Source organism: Muntiacus reevesi, chromosome 7, assembly GCF_963930625.1.
Source record: "Muntiacus reevesi chromosome 7, mMunRee1.1, whole genome shotgun sequence".
Lineage (NCBI taxonomy): Eukaryota > Metazoa > Chordata > Mammalia > Artiodactyla > Cervidae > Muntiacus > Muntiacus reevesi.
The window spans coordinates 1,569,064-1,587,000 of record NC_089255.1 but is presented as its reverse complement, the minus strand read 5'-3'; the positions used below and the strand labels follow the sequence as shown (position 1 = coordinate 1,587,000).

At 37.0% G+C, this 17,937-nt stretch overlaps 1 protein-coding gene across 1 annotated transcript in view; it reads left to right on the top strand.

Annotated features, from left to right (window-relative positions):
- DCP2 (decapping mRNA 2) overlaps positions 1 to 17,937 on the top strand; it is a 56,463-nt gene that overhangs the window by 30,911 nt on the left and 7,615 nt on the right. The window contains exons 5-10 of the mRNA XM_065940915.1: positions 5,988 to 6,140; positions 6,249 to 6,361; positions 6,456 to 6,563; positions 9,361 to 9,499; positions 11,991 to 12,101; positions 16,449 to 16,500. Coding sequence (XP_065796987.1) covers positions 5,988 to 6,140; positions 6,249 to 6,361; positions 6,456 to 6,563; positions 9,361 to 9,499; positions 11,991 to 12,101; positions 16,449 to 16,500 — 676 coding nt within the window. The remainder of the gene's footprint in view (positions 1 to 5,987; positions 6,141 to 6,248; positions 6,362 to 6,455; positions 6,564 to 9,360; positions 9,500 to 11,990; positions 12,102 to 16,448; positions 16,501 to 17,937) is intronic.

The following is a 17,937-nucleotide window of genomic DNA, read 5'->3' as shown; positions in this document are numbered from 1 at the left end:
AAAATTCTATGGAGGGGCCTCAAAAAATTAAAATAGAACAACCATATGATTCACCAGTTCCACTTCTGAGAATATATCCAGAGGAAATGAAAACGCTAACTTGAAAAGATACACAGTCTTATGTTCATAATAGCGTTGTTTTTAACAGCCAAGGCATGGAAGCCACCTAAGGGTTCATTGACAGATGAGTCGCTAGAGAAGATGTGGTCTGTATCTACACAGTGGGGAACATTTCAGTTGTTAGAAAAAGAATCCTGCCATGCGCACTGTGGATGGGCATTGAGGGCATTATGCAGAGTGAAATAAGTCAGATACAGACAGATTCTGTAGTCTCCCTTTTATGTGGAATCTGAAAAGCAAAACTCAGAAGGAGAGATCAGATTTGTGGTTCTCAGAGGTTGTGTGTGTGTGTGTGTGTGTGTAAAAGAATTACAGGAATGTGGTCAAGAGTTAGAAGATAAATAAGCACTAGGGATGTAATGTACAGTGTGATGACTAGTTAGCACTGCTGTGTGATGCATATGAAGAGTGCAGAGCCTTAAGGGTTCTCATTACAAGAAAAAATTATTTTTTTCTTATTCTTTTTATTGTACTTACATGAGATGATCTGTATCAGCTGAACTTAAGAATAACCATTTCACAATATGTATAAGTCAAACCATTATGCTGTATACGTTAAACTTTTGCAGTGATATATGTCAATTATATCAGTAAAACTGGGGGGAATATTTATGGTCATTTCTCAATATATGCAGGACATTATTATGTTGTGTACCTGAAGCTAATATAATGTAATATATCTCATTTAAAAAAAATTTTAGCCATTGTTAGGGGTATGTAATGGTCTATCATTGTGTTTTTCATATTTCCCTGAAGTTTAATGATGTTGGCCACGTTATCATATTCTTATTGGCCATTTGAATGTCCTCTGTTATACAGTACCAACTTACATGTTACCTTTTTTTTTTTAGGTTGGTTTACTTGTCTTGTGGATATATAGGACTTCTTAATGTAGTCTGGATTTGAGTGTATTGTGAATGTCTTCTGGTTTATGACTTCCCTTTTGACTTTCTTAATGGAGACTTTGATGAAGAAAAACAATTTTATGTCACTGATATGTAAACTTTTAGGTAAACCAGTTCTAATTTCTAAAGTTATAACTCTAATATCCAACCAGATTGATTTATAATAAAAACCATTTTTAAGTTATGTCTCAGCAGTAGAGTAAGGTAGACCTTACTTTCAAAGAAAAGGAAAACCAAAGTATTAATATCTGGACTTTAATGGGAACATTCAGGTAACATACATGAGTTGTGAAATAAATCCACAATTGTTAGTTTAATTATATTGTATTATGTATACAAATGGACTTCCCTGGTGGCTCAGACGGTAAAGAATTTGTCTGCAATGAGGGAGACGTGGGTTTGATCCCTGGGTTGGGAACATCCCCTGGAGGAGGGCAGGGCAACCCACTCCAGCCTGGAGAATCCCCACAGCCAGAGGAGCCTGAAGGGCTAAAGTCCATGGGGTTATAAAAGAGTCGGACAGCACTGAGTGACTGAGCACACAGCACGTGTAGATAAATGTTAAATTAAGATCTGGGGAAGTGTGAAACTACAAAGTATCTATCACTGAGCCTTCGGGATTTTATTCTGGAAAAGGTGAATAGTTTTGGTTTAGGACAAGAAAGCTCTTTTTTGGTAATACATAGGTATGTCTATTCCCACTCTGTCATTTCTGGAAGTAGGAAATATAAATAATGTCTCTTTTTTCTGTATAGCATAGAGCAGTTTCAAGTGAGTATATTCACCTAGTACTTAAAATTAGGAAAAAGTTTAGCATAATTGGCAGTATACAGAAATGAATTAGGTGTGGTGGAGGAGCTTAAATTGTGACTTACAGCTACACATATCTGAGAGAAATATAGATGTGCCCTTATCGAAGGAGGTAGAAAGATGTACGTAAACCAACAAGAGAAGGAGGGAAGAGACAAAAGGAATGGACACAAATAACTCCTCCACACCCTTACCTTGTAAGAGGTTCAGGCCTGTGCATGTTTTATCGTCTTCTGTGCCACTGATTGGGTAGGTGCTGAAACTAGAGGGAAGAGGAGGAACTCCAGCGTAAAAAGTGCACACTGGTGTCTAGTCAGTAAGGAACCATAGCCTTTTTCATTTGAGGGTGAATTGGAAAGGACCTTGCCAGAGAACATAAGTGTTATCTGAAGGAGAACATGCAAGGCTAGAAGAGACTGATGCTTTTACTTTGTATTGGGGTATAACTGATTTACAGTGGTGCGCCTCTCCGGCATGCAGCAATGTGAATCTGCTATATAAATGTGTCTAGCTGCTCTTCAGGTTCTTTTCCCGTACGCGCCATCAGAGAGTCCTGAGTAGAGTTCACTGTGCTCTGCGGTAGGTCCTGGTTACCTGCTCCATGTTTAGCAGTGTGTCTGTCAATCCAGTCTTGCAGTGAATCCCTCCCCGCCCCCCCAGTGGTTTTTTAAGGCCCAGGATTTTGATCAGATTAAGCATGGCTTCTCTGGTTAAAGGAGAAGATGAGGGTTAGCTATAACACTTTATTCCAAGGAACTGGAGTTCCTTGTCTTGGCAGTCCTTGAGGCACTATGAGGAAGGGCAGTTTTAGATCCACTAAGCAGTTCAGAATGATCTCTGTTCGTTTCCAAAGCAAACCATTCAGTATCACAGAAATCCAAGTCTGTGCCCCGAACTGTAATGCTGAGAAGCTGAAGTTGAATGGTTCTGTGAAGACCTATAAGACTTTCTAGAACTATCACCCAAAAAAGATGTCCTTTTCATTATAGGGGCTGGAATGCAAAAGTAGGAAATCAAGAAACATCTGGAGTAACAGGCAAATTTGGCCTTGGAGTACAGAATGAAGCAAGACAAAGGCTAATAGAGTTTTGACAAGAGAACGCACTGATCACAGCAAACACCCTCTTCCAGTAACAAAAGAGAAGACTCGACACATGGATATCACCAGATGACCAGCACCAAAATCAGATTGATTATATTCTTTGCAGCCAAAGATGGAGAAGCTCTATAGTCAGCAGAAAGACAACTGGGAGATGACTGTGGCTCAGATCATGAACTCCTTATTGCCAAATTCAGACTTAAATTGAAGAAAGTGGGGAAAACCACTAGACCTTTCAGGTATGACCTAAATCAAATCTCTTACGATTATACAGTGGAAGTGAGAAATAGATTTAAGGGACTAGATCTGATAGAGTGCCTGATGAACTATGGACGGAGGTTTGTGACATTGTACAGGAGACAGGGATCAGGACCATCCCCAAGAAAAAGAAATGCAAAAAAGCAAAATGGCTGTCTGAGGAGGTCTTACAAATAGCTGTGAAAAGAAGAGAAGTGAAGGGCAAAGGAGAAAAGGAAAGATATACCTATTTGAACACAGAGTTCCAAAGAATAGCAAAGAGAGATAAGAAAGCCTTCCTCCATGATCAGTGCAAAGAAATGGAGAAAAATAATAGAATGGGAAAGACTGGAGATCTGTTTAAGAAAACTAGAGATACCAAGGGAACATTTCATGCAAAGATGGACTCAATAAAGGACAGAAATACTATGGACCTAACAGAAGCAGAAGATATTAAGAAGAGGTGGCAAGAATACACAGAAGAACTGTACAAAAAAGATCTTCATGACCCAGATAATCACAATGGTGTGATCACTCACACTCACCTAGAGCCAGACATCCTGGAATGTGAAGTCAAGTGGGCCTTAGGAAGCATCACTACAAACAAAGCTAGTGGAGGTGATGGAATTCCAGTTGAGCTATTTCAAATCCTGAAAGATGATGCTGTGAAAGTGCTGCACTCAATATGCCAGCAAATTTGGAAAACTCAGCAGTGGCCACAGGACTGAAAAAGTCAGTTTTCATTCCAGTCCCTAAGAAAGGCAGTACCAAAGAATGCTCAAACTACTGCACAATTCGACTCATCTCACACGCTAGTAAAGGAATGCTCAAAATTCTCCAAGCCAGGCTTCAGCAATACTTGAACCGTGAACTTCCAGATGTTCAAGCTGGTGTTAGAAAAGGCAGAGGAACCAGAGATCAAATTGCCAACATCTGCTGAATCATCGAAAAAGCAAGAGAGTTCCAGAGAAACATCTCTTTCTGCTTTTTGACTACGCCAAAGCCTTCGACTGTGTGGATCACAACAAACTGTGGAAAATTCTGAAAGAGGTGGGAATACCAGACCACCTGACCTGCCTCTTGAGAAACCTGTATGCAGGTCAGGAAGCAACAGTTAGAACTGGACATGGAACAACAGACTGGTTCCAAATAGGAAAAAGAGTACGTAAAGGCTGTATATTGTCACCCTGCTTATTTAACTTATATGCAGAGTACCTCATGAGAAACGCTGGGCTGGATGAAGCACAAGCTGGAATCAAGATTGCCGGGATAAATATGAATAACCTCCGATATGCAGATGACACCACCCTTAAGGCAGAAAGTGAAGAACTAAAGAGCCACTTGATGAAAGTGAAAGAGGAGAGTGAAAAAGTTGGCTTAAAGCTCAACATTCAGAAAACAAAGATCATGGCTTCTAGTCCCATCACTTCGTGCCAAATGGATGGAGAAACAGTAGAAACAGTGGCAGACTTTATTTTTTGCGGCTCCAAAATCACTGCAGATGGTGACTGCAGCTAACTACACCCTGGGCACAAAGGTGGTTGTAGCTATTTTCTTGGAATCTGTCCATTGAAATATTAGTATTAATCCCAGTTAAACATTTGTGTTTGAAGAATGGTTTTCTTTGTATAAGACATTCATTCTGTAGCTTGATTATACACGTACTTTTGTGGTTACTGTGAATCAAATCCATATGAGGTTCATATTATTCCCATGGAGTAGGAACCACTGATGTATTCTAACATCTTAAGGGTTTTGGACCCAATTATAGAGAGTGTGTGTGTGTGTGTGTGCGCGCGCGCGTGCGTGCATGTACACACTTGAGCAGGGGATTGTTTTCCCCACACCAGTGATCAGGTTTTGGATATCAACTGAATGACTTACATTTCAGCTCAATTCTGACACCTTCTGCCTGGAGGTAGCATCACATTCCAGAGGTGAAGGACTCAGTCCCATAAGACCATTCTTGGCTTCAGATGCCAGTTGCAAAGTCCAGGTTGTCACTTCTGCTTTTGAGCCCCCTCTTTGGGTTTGATTAGTTTTTGCTAGAGTGATTCATAGAATTCAGAAACATTTTTCTTATTAAGTTTTCCAGTTTATTACAAAAAAAGGATATAATTCAGGAATAACTAGATGGAAGACATAAATACTTAGGGTGCAAGGTACAGAAAAAGCAAGGAACTTTCTTGCTGTCTTCTCTGGCACCACTATCCCCAAATCTTCATGTGTTTTTCAAACCAGAAACACCCCTTTTTGCTTTTTATGGGGTTGACTGAGTTTATTTCCTGGAGGTGGGGGAGGAGGGGCCCATTGAAAGTTTCAATGCTCTTGATCACCTGGCAACCAAGTTAATTCCCGAAATGGACTCCAGAAGTCACATAATTAACAGGATGTAAAGATACTTTTGGGCTGCTCTTGTGGCTCAGCTGGTAAAGAATCTGCATACAATGAGGGAGACCTAGTTAAAAAGCAGAGATACTTTTACTTTTATCATTTAAGACATTCCAACTGTTTCAGGAGCTCTTATACCAGAAGAGGGGACAGTTACCAAATATATATTATTGTAAATCACAGTATCATATGTTTCCTTTTATTGAACAGCTGAAAAGTCTTAGGCTTAGATGTGTGAGGAGGTTTTTCCATAGTGACACAGTAAGAGCTAGACCCTGAAATATTGTGATTTTTTTACCTAGTGTTTTTGTGTCTTTAATTGCCTGGATATTTCTGAATTTTTGACTTTGAAATAAGCAAGTATTAATGGACTGAAGGTCTAACAGCCAAACTTGAAAATCATCATCCAGATTTATTATTTCCAGGTCTTTGAAGAAACTGGTTTTGATATTAAAGATTATATTTGTAAGGATGATTACATTGAACTTCGGATCAATGATCAGCTTGCTCGTTTGTACATCATTCCAGGAATTCCAAAAGATACAAAATTTAACCCAAAAACCAGAAGAGAAATCCGGGTATGTAATTGAGAAGACTTTTCAGGTTGCTTGATGGTGTCTAATTAAATGATGCCAGAAATTGCTTTTAGAAATTCCTTGATAATAACTGATTTTCTTGTGTTTTAGAATATTGAGTGGTTCTCCATTGAGAAATTGCCTTGCCACAGAAATGATATGACCCCAAAATCCAAACTTGGTTTGGCACCAAACAAATTTTTTATGGCCATTCCTTTTATCAGGTATGTTTGTATTTTTTAAAATATGAAACTTCACAATTCTGATAGTTTCTTTACATAGCCAAGTTTTAAAAGTGAATTCTTAATGTCTCCGTAGACCATTAAGGGACTGGCTTTCTCGAAGATTTGGAGATTCCTCAGATAGTGACAATGGATTTTCCTCAGCTGGTAGCACACCAGCTAAACCCACTGTGGAAAAATTGAGGTAAAGAAACAGATGTGTTGGGTTCTGACTTTTTGGTCTTTTTTAATACATTAGTAGCATTTTGCTTATAAAGTCTGCAGAGGTATTGGCTTCCTTTTATAGGTACTATTTTGTTGCTAGTCTCACAGATAATAGACATTTTAAAGGGGTAGTTTTTGGATGAGAGGTTAATTGAAGTTACAGAGGAGCTTCAGGCATATTTTAAAATAGTATACACAAGAGAGTGTCAGCTTTTTAGATGTATAGTTAGAGTATGAGGAAAAGAAAGTAATCTTCTCCCTCTGTATGTATTCATAGTGCTGTTCTGTGTTCTCACATCTCTACCTTAGAAATAGTTGTGTTTCTGTGTGTGGGTGCACGTCTGTCCTGTGAGGAGGAGAGGAGGGGTGCTGATGTTTAACTCGTTCAGAGCGCGCTGTGAAGACTTGGGCTTGCGCCTTTCCTTTCCCTAGCCTAGATTGTCTATTACGGGGAGTGAGTATTACATGGATAAGGACTGCAAAGAGCATTTTCTTGTTTGGGACTTAATTGTATCCAAGTCACAATTATAGAGTAGGCTCAGTAATTTTCTGAAGTTCAGTCATTCAGTCCTATCTGACTCTTTGCAACCCCCATGGACTGCAGCATGCCAGGCTTCCCTGTACACCACCAACTCCCAGAGTTTACTCAAACCCATGTCCATTGAGTCAGTGATGCCATCCAACCATCTCATCCTCTGTCATCCCCTTCTCCCGCCTTCAATTTTTCTCAGCATCAGAGTCTTTTCAAATGAGTCAGCTCTTTGCGTCAGGTGGCCAAAGTATTGGAGTTTCACCGTCAGCATCAGTCCTTTCAATATAATTTTCTGAAATAAGTATATGTATTTATAAACCTTTGCCTTGTTAGGTTCAGAGAGAGTTGCTTTCTAAATTTTCCCTAATTTAGATGCTTTGTTTTTATCCTAGAGCTTTAAAAGTAAACAATAGGAGTAAATCATACCTACAGTCAATATTTTTTAAATACATAGGTAATATTCCATTTTAGTTGGATTTTATGAGGACAGGAGATGGGATTAAATGCCTTGAAAGTCATTTGTGCCTTTCAGAATCTGTGACTATAATCACCAAAGTATTTACTATTAGATATAACTGAAGCAGAAAAAAGAAAAAACAGGAATGTAGTCATGATTTTAAAAACCCAATCACTATTATAAAGTTATGAAATAGTGATAGTGTTTGAAAAGAAATTGTGTCACTGTTTAAGAATCTGTCACCCATAGTGATATGATACGATTCCCACATCTTTCAGTCGGTATTAGGGTTCGTGATCCTAGAGAATGGAATAAGGAAATAATGAAACAACTTCTCAAACAAATTTCAGGTTTCTAAAAAAAAAAAAATTTTTCAGGTTTCTCAGGCAGGATGATGTCTATTTTTAGCATACAGACAAACTCTAATGGTGTGTTGGAGGAATTACTTGAATTTTGTCTAAAGAAAAAGAGAGCCTGCAATTTAATCACTATTTTTAAATGGAAAAGGGGACAGATTCTGAAATATTCAGAAACAATCTTACTATAATATGGACCTTGGGATCAGTGACTCTGGACCATATTAATATATGTAAGTGGTACTATAGAATACAATTTATCTTTACCACAAACTATTACAGTTGATTTCTTTGGTATAAGTATTTGAGATTGCATGTTTATTTAATATGCTTATCTATCATTTTGAATTCCTTAATTTCCTTGGAAGAAAAGCTGTGACAAATCTAAACAGAGTATTAAAAAGCAGAGACATCACTTTGTGGACAAAGGTCTGTGGAGTCAGAGCTATGATTTTTCCAGTAGTCATGTATGGATATGAGAGTTGGACTGTAAAGAAGGCTGAGCGCTGAAGAATTGATGCTTTTGAACTGTGGTGTTGGAGAAGACTCTTGAGAGTCCCTTGGACTGCAAGGAGATCCAACCAGTCTTAAAGGAAATCAACCAGGAATATTCATTGGATGGAGTGTTGCTGAAGCTCCAATACTTTGGACACCTGATGTGTGGAGCTGACTCATTGGAAAAGACTCTGCTGCTCGGAAAGATAGAGAGCAAGAGGAGAAGGGGTTGACAGAGGATGAGATGGTTAGATGGCATCATTGAGTTGGACGTGACTTAGCGACTAAACAACAACAACAGCATAGCTCAGTTTTTCAGATCTTCCATCATGACGGTCCATACTGACCTGTGCAGGGTCAAATTCCATACCTAAGCATCCTAGTAAGGAATTGAATTGTCGGTCCTGTTATAAAAATCCACTGACACATGTTTGTTTAGAGTAGCTTTATTTATTGGCTTCATTACTAAATTTATTAAATTTGTGAAAGAATTATTCCCTTCAGATTCTTTTTTGTTGTTCGGCCAGGCTGCAAGACTTGCAGGATCTTAGTTCTTCATCCATGGCTTGAACCTGAGTCCCCTGCAGCAGAAATGCAGAGTTCTAACCACTGGGCTGCCAGCAAATTCTCCAGATTTTTAAAAGTACAGTCATTTATAGGAGGAGGTGGTATCAACAATTTAGAAAAGTTTGGGACTAAAAATAACAGATTATCACCCCATTCAAGAAATGTGGATTGGTAGGCATTCTTCTGGATTCTGGCAGTAAAGCAGTAGACAAAGTCTATAAGAATCCTCTGCCCTTGTGGAATTTAAACTCCAGTGAGGGGAGACAGTGAATAAAGTAACATTTATAGTCTGTTAGATAAACTCAAGATTTGGGAAGAAGTATCAGTAAAAATTTTCTGATATTATTTTTATTTTTAAATCTTGTTATAGTCGAACCAAATTCCGCCACAGTCAGCAGTTATTTCCTGAAGGTTCTCCTGGTGACCAGTGGGTAAAGCACCGGCAGCCACTGCAGCATAAACCATATAATAATCATCACGCTGAAATGTCTGATCTTTTAAAGGCAAAGGTGAGTGGTAATGCATTTAAAGATTTTCATTAACTTAAGATCATTTGACTTTGAAATGCATCTGAGTTGAGGCATTGCATATTAACAGTTGTAGAGCTCTGAGTTGTTCATCCAAGGCGCCTGTGTTCCTGAGTTGTTACTTGAAGCTGGGATGAGACTCCTAACCTTTATAGCTTTGGTATTAATCCAGTGTAGTAAGGAATATGAATTACCAGTAACATCTGATTTTGGTAAATACACTACCAGTGAAAGGTTCATTCTGTGTCATTCAGTGTTTGATTATATCATAGTTTATTTATCCATTCTACTTAGTGGACATATTGTTTCCACTTGGGGCTTCTACAAATCATACTGCTAGGAATATTTCTGTACATGTATTTTGATGAACATACACAGTTCTTTTGAGTAGATAGAATTGTTGGAGCAGTGCATATGCCTATGTTCTTAAGTATATACTGCAAACAATGTTCTAAATTACTTTGTATCCTCTGCAAAATATTTGAGAGTTCCATTTGTTCCATATCCTTACTGATCTTTGGTATTACCTGTCTGTTACTTTAACCATCTATTTGGGTACCACTCTTTACTTTTCTTCTTTTACAAATATACTGGGTTCATCAGAATTTAAAACTTCTGTGCTTGAATGGTCACTGTCAAAAGAGAAAAAACACCCATGGAATGGGAGAGTTTGTAAATCACCTATCTAATGGGTTTATATCCAGGATATATGGAGACTTCCTATAGCTCAACAACAGCAAAGAAGAAACAATTAAGAAAAAAATGAGTACACAACAACTTGAATAGACATTTATTGAAAGAAGACATTTTCATGGTCAGTAAGCACATGAAAAGGTGCTCAGTTGTGAAGTAATAAAAATGTAGTAAAAAATGGAAAATAGTGAGTTGACAAGAATGTAAAAAAGTTGGAACCCTTGTGTATTGCAGGTGGGAATGTAAAATAGTATAGCTGCCATTGGACAGCTTGGTGGTTCCTCAAAAAGGTACACATAGAATTACCATGTGACCTAGCGGTTCTACTCCTTGGTTCATATTCAAAAGAATTGAAAGCAGGGACTCAAAGAGAGCTTACATACCAATGTTCACAGTAGTGTTGTTCATTATAGCCAGAAGGTGGAAGAAACCTACATGTGTGTCAGAAGATTAATTGATAAACAAAGTAAACATACAGTGAATATTATTTGGCCTTTAAAAGGAATGAAATTACACATACGTGCTACAACATGGATGAACCTCACACACAAAAGGACAAATACTATATGATTCCACTAATTAATTTGAGATTACCAGAGCTGAGAGGCAGGAAAAAAATGGAAATATTTAATAGAGTTCTGCTTCAGTGATGGAAAAGTTCTGGAGATGGATACTGGTGGTGGTTGTACAACTTTTTGACTGTACTTACTGCCAGTGAAGCTGTACTTAACTGTCACTGAACTGTCCATTTAAAAGTGGTTCAGGTGGTAAGTTTTATGTATATGGTACACAGTAAAAAAGTAAATATGGAAAAGAATGGAGTAAAATGGAGTTAAAGGTATGTGCTAACATGAGCCTCTGAAAGCTGTTTCCCTTCCTTTCTTAAAGTTATTGTTTTCAAGCTATTTTAGGAACTACTTAATTTTTTCTGTAGGTAGATAGGATGTACATAATGTATTTATTGTAAAATAATAATAAAATTACTCTTTTCACTGTTTAGCTAGTTTTCTTAAATAACTGTTTTTAAGATCTTTAAGGCCAAATTAAAGTTTAAAAACTGTTTTAAGTTAAACTTAGAATTATTTGCAAGAAAATTAAATTAACTCATGTTTAAGCAATATAATAGCCAGATGTCAACTACTGCATGTTTAGATTTTAGGTCTAAATTTAGGGATTAAAAGTGAACGTGAAGTTCTCTCAGTCGTGTCCAGCTGTTTGTGACCGCTTGGACTGTCCATGGGGATTCTCCAGGCCAGAATCCCAGAGTGGGTAGCTGTTCCCTTCTCCAGGCAATCTTCCCAACCCAGGGATTGAACCCAGGTCTCCCACATTGCAGGCAATTCTTTACCATCTGAGCCAAACCAGTCTTATTTATTATTTTATATAAAAAGATTATTAACTTAAAAAATTCCTATTAATTAATAGTTTACAGCAGGTTTTAGGGTGACAGTGATCACATCTGGTGTTTGTTTCCTGCTCTAAGGACTGAAGTCAGCGTGCCTCAGTGTTCCTTCACAGAGAGTTTCTTTGATAGTCATAAGGTTTTCAAAGTTGTTCCTAGGGAACATTGTATTTGCTGTTTCGTATCTTTTGAGGATTCTTGTTCTGTTAAGCTCTCTATAATGAAAGATGTTGATAGTGGTTCTTTGATGTTTTAGGAAGATTTTGGGGGGCTTTGCTGAACTCTGATTGAACCAGCTAAATATATTCATGGGGTATATTGTTTTATCCTGTTACGTTGTGCTGTACATTTACATTTTATTTCTTATTGGAAAAACAGAATCCAATTATAAGGGGAAATGGCAGAAAACAGTATCAAGATTCACCTAATCAAAAGAAAAGAACAAATGGGATCCACAGCCAGCCAGCCAAGCAACAGAATCCCCTGGTGGTAAGAGTTAACAGTGCTCATGCTAAGGCAGTTCATGCTTTTTAGGATGTGGCAAGGGCATTGTCAAGGCATTTTGAATTGCTTTATTGACAGGATTTTTATGAATCTGTGTGTGTGCTGTTCACCCACTAAGAAATCTCTGCCTACGCTCGATTATAGATTTGTCTTATTGATTCTGTTGTGCATCTGATCTTTACTTTTTTATGTGGGTATTTGTTTATCTGTTTATTTATGATTTTTAACATTAATTTTTAATGGAATATAGTTGATTTACAAAGTTGTGTTAGTTTCAGGTGGAAAAGTGGATCAGTTATACATATATCCACTCTAGATTCTCTTTTTGTATAGGTCAAAAAACAGAGCACTGAGGAGAGTTCCCTGTGCTGTTCTGTAGATTCTTGCTAATTATCGATATGTGGGTATTTAGACCTACTTTAATACTTTGGAAACAGTGTTAGTAAGCTGTGCTTTCCAGATAAGTCCTAGGTGTTCTGTCTATTTTTCTAAGTAGTGTCTGTATTATTTTAATGAAGTTAAAAGTTTGCAATAGCTTCACAGTGTATTTTTAGAATTCAGAAAATGAAAACCAAAACACTCACAGTCAATGCCATAGTCATTAGACTAGGCTGATGGACAGAAACCTGTGAGCATTTTAAGACATTTATTTCCCTTCTTTTAGTCTGTGTTTCAGAAAGTAATTCATAACCAATAAGCTTCCTTGCTTAACTTTTCCACAAGTCGTGGTATTTCTATGTTGAATTTTTTAATATTGTAGCTTTACCTGTTTTTCCTTCTTTAACAGTGGGTAATGATAGTTATTTCAGATACTTAGCAAGAGTATTTTCCCTGAATTCCTGGGTGCTGTTGTCTTAACCTGGAGTGTTTTGATTCCACAAGCAAGCACAAGTTAAATGTTTAATGTTGGACTACTTGCTGTTACTGCACGCCACTCCGGTAGAAATAATGACAAGTACAAAGAAGACAGTCTTAATAGATGGTCAGAAAGCTTTTAATCTAATTCAGCATCTGTCTCTGACAAAAGCTGAACAGATTAAAATGATAGTATTGTACCTCAATATAATAAAAGCTATATATGACAAACCCACAGCAAACATTATCCTCAATGGTGAAAAATTGAAAACATTTCCCCTAAAATCAGGAACAAGACAAGGGTGCCCACTCTCACCACTTCTACTCAACATAGTTTTGGAAGTGTTGCCCACAGCAATCAGAGCAGAAAAAGAATAGGAATCCAGATAGGAAAAGAAGAAGTGAAACTCTCGCTATTTGCAGATGACATGATCCTCTACATAGAAAACCCTAAAGACTCTACCAGAAAATTACTAGAGCTAATCAATGAATATAGTAAACTTGCAGAATATAAAATTAACACACAGAAATCCATTGCATTCCTATACACTAACAATGAGAAAACAGAAAGATAAATTAAGGAAACAATACCATTCACCATTGCAACAAAAAGAATAAAATACTTAGGAGTATATCTACCTAAAGAAACAAAAGACCTATACATAGAAAATTATAAAACACTGGTGAAAGAAGTCAAAGAGGACACAAATAGATGTAGAAATATACTGTGTTCATGGATTGGAAGAATCAATATTGTGAAAATGAGTATACTACCAAAGCAATCTATAGATTCAGTGCAATCCCTATCAAGCTACCAACGGTATTCTTCACGGAACTAGAACAAATAATTTCGCAATTTGTATGGAAATACAAAAAACCTCGAATAGCCAAAGTAATCTTGAGAAAGAAGAATGGAGCTGGAGGAATCAGCCTGCCTGACTTCAGACTCTACTACAAAGCCACAGTCATCAAGACAGTATGGTACTGGCACAAAGACAGAAATATAGATCAATGGAACAAAATAGAAAGCCCAGAGATAAATCCACGAACCTATGGACACCTTATCTTTGACAAAGGAGGCAAGGATATACAATGGAAAAAAGACAACCTCTTTAACAAGTGGTGCTGGGAAAACTGGTCAACCACTTGTAAAAGAATGAAACTAGAACACTGTCTAACACCATACACAAAAATAAACTCAAAATGGATTAAAGATCTAAATGTAAGACCAGAAACTATAAAACTCCTAGAGGAGAACATAGGCAAAACACTCTCTGACATAAATCACAGCAAAATCCTCTATGACCCATTTCCCAGAATACTGGAAATAAAAGCAAAAATAAACAAATGGGACCTAATGAAATTTAAAAGTTTTTGCACAACAAAGGAAACTATAAGCAAGGTAAAAAGACAGCCTTCAGAATGGGAGAAAATAATAGCAAATGAAGAAACAGACAAAGGATTAATCTCAAAAATATACAAGCAACTGCTGCAGCTCCATTCCAGAAAAATAAATGACCCAATCAAAAAATGGGCCAAAGATCTAAACAGACATTTCTCTGAAGAAGACATACAAATGGCTAACAAATAATGAAAAGATGCTCAACATCACTCATTATCAGAGAAATGCAAATCAAAACCTCAGTGAGGTACCATTACACACCAGTCAGGGATAGCTGCTATCCAAAAGTCTACAAGCAATAAATGCTGGAGAGGGTGTGGAGAAAAGGGAACCCTCTTACACTCTTGGTGGGAATGCAAACTAGTACAGCCACTATGGAGAACAGTGTGGAGATTCCTTAAAAAACTGGAAATAGAACTGCCATATGACCCAGCAATCCCACTCCTGGGCATACACACCAAGGAAACCAGATCTGAAAGAGACACGTGTACCCCAGTATTCATCACAGCACTGTTTATAATAGCCAGGACATGGAAGCAACCTAGATGCCCATCAGCAGACGAATGGATAAGGAAGCTGTGGTACATATACACCATGGAATATTACTCAGCCGTTAAAAAGAATTCATTTGAATCAATTCTAATGAGATGGATGAAACTGGAGCCCATTATACAGAGTGAAGTAAGCCAGAAAGATAAAGAACATTACAGTATACTATCACATATATATGGAATTTAGAAAGATGGTAGCGACAACCCTATATGCAAAACAGAAAAAGAGACACAGATGTACAGAACAGACTTTGGGACTGTATGGGAGAAAGTGAGGATGGGATGTTCTGAGAGAACAGCATTGAAACAAGTATACTATCAAGGGTGAAACAGATCACCAGCCCAGGTTGGATGCATGAGACAAGTGCTCAGGGCTGGTGCACTGGGAAGACCCAGAGGGATGGGTTGGAGAGGGAGGCGGGAGGGGGGACTGGGATGGGGAACACATGTAAATCCATGACTGATTCATGTCAATGTATGGCAAAAACCACTATAATATTGTAAAGTAATTAGCCTCCAACTAATAAAAAAAAATGAAAAAAAATGATTGCATTGAATAAATGTTAATTCTCCTCAAATTAATATATAGATTTAATTCAGTACCAGTCAAAATCCTTTTGGGTTTTTTGGGGAGAGCTTCACAAATGACTGGTGTTTGTCTGGGGGAACTTGAATAAGTTTTTAAAACGTTCTTAAAGTTAATGATGAGGACAAGTATATGAAGAACTTAAAAGAAAAAGCTAAAAGTGATTGATTAACATATAAATATGTAGTTCAAGAAAGTAAATTAAAATGGGATGCCACTTTTCCCCATTAGATTGGCAAAGATGAAAAGATATCCAGTTATGTATTGCTGAATATATTGAGAATGCTCAAAAGTTAATAATTGGTACAACCTTCTAGAGAGTAGTTTGTCTGTATTGAAAGTGATTTCCTTACCATGTTTCCCTAGAAGATAGAGTGTTCATCCCATTGCTCTAAATTATGAAAACATGGAAACCATCTAAAAATCTAAGAAGATATTAACTGTAATATCATAGATATGTGCCATAGACTACCATGAAGTCATTAAAAGTGTTGGTGTAGATTTGTATTTATTTTTTGATTTGTCTTTATTGAAAAAGGGATATGTTCACAGTGTATTACATTTAAAAAGTGAGTTATAGAATAGTGTATACTATGGATAATTCTGTTACATAATTATATGAAAGTATATTCACACATATCTTCATGGAAAAAAGCTGGAAAGATGTACTGTAGTGTTAATTATCTCCAAGCTGAAAAATTTAATAAATAATTTTCTTTTTTTCCCCTGGTGTTTCTATATTGTACATATAATCAAGAACTGAAAACAGTTTTAGGCTTAAAAGAATTACTTAAAAATGCCAGTGCTGAGTGGGGATGGTGATTATATTCCTGGTTTAATTTTCTTCCTGAGAAATTTGATAACGTATCTCTTTATTTATATCAATAATAAGTGAAATAACTGGATATGATATGTTGTATGTTTGTGTTTTTTAATAGAAATGTGAAAAAAAACTTCATCCACGAAAACTTCAGGATACTTTTGAAACAGGCAAGTCATTTTTTTTTTTTTTTTAAATTTCTTCCAGTTGGGATTCAGCTTGGTTTTGAAGTAAACTTGATTTAAGTAGTGTGTGATGAACTGTGATAGATAAGCTGAAAGAGTTGCACACGATCTGTAGAAAGTTCATATATGCGGTCAAGTTCTCTAAATAGGAAACTGGCTAAAAATAAAAATAAATTTATTTAAATGATCAAGATGAAATGATTTATCCTTTCAGTATCCTGTTACTTTAGTGAATGTCAGACGTTGATGCTCTGTGTGAATATTGTAAACAAATAAATAGTTGCTTAATGGTTAGACGGTGAGTAGACCCAAGTAATAGTGAGGAGAGAGCTCACTTCAGAAGGGAATTGTTTCCCGCTCGTTGGAGGTAATGACCCACGTGTTAAGGTGGCACCAAGGATAGTCTTCACTAAGATGACGGTTGGCTCTTCTCCATGCTCAGTTATGAAAAGGAGGTGTGTGATTTGATTCGGAAAGTAATGGTGAGGAATGTAGAAAGCTCTTTGTAAATTCTGATTTCATAGGTGTCATTCGGAAGTACAGTAGGCTGTTGTTTTTCTTAGGTGCTATTTTGTATGGTATGAAATTCCCCATGCATTAGATAAGCATTTATTTACCATCTAGATTTTAAGGCTTTCATCTAGAATGCTCCTTAATAATTGAGAAGCCTTATAATCATACTCTCTTCCTTGCATTACTGTTTATGATTTAAGCAAGATGGAAGCTATTTAAAAAAGAGATGCTTTAACCCTTTTTGGGAAATCTCTGGCCACCGTAGGTGGTGTGGACGTGATAGGCTGATAGTTGAATTAATATAACTTCAGAAACCACTTATTTCACAAAATCTTTAAAAAGCCTTGTGTTTAGGAACATTAAAGAAGGCACACTATAGTAATGTATACCCAACTCAGTTGGGCATGATACAAAAATTTTGAGTAGTCTTGAGAAAGAAGTATAAAAGGAGTTATTGTCTTGGGAAGCCTCACATCAGACTTTATTTCTACCTCAGTCTCTTGGTGTCTATTCCAAGCCCTGCTTTCCTCATCAGGGTCCTGTTCTGCTTAGGCGGGGATGGGGGCAAGCCCTGATAAGTTGGGAGTTTTGTTGCACAGTGAGTTTGAAAATCTGGATTTTTCTTTAGGTTGATTTTTTTCTCTGAAGATGTGATAACCATCAGCTTTATTTTTCTAGAATTGGAATCTGTACACATCTTATATTGTAATTATAATCTTTAGAATGTTTACATTTTGGTCTCTGTCAAGAAGCTCCCATGTTGACAAAATATAAATATAGATGGTGAATAAAGGTATGCCCATTTTTTTTTTTTACCATCTGAGCCACAAAGGAAGCACAAGGTATGCCCATTTTTGAAAGCAGGTGAATATTAAGGATATTAAAGACAGATTAAGATATTGAATGTTT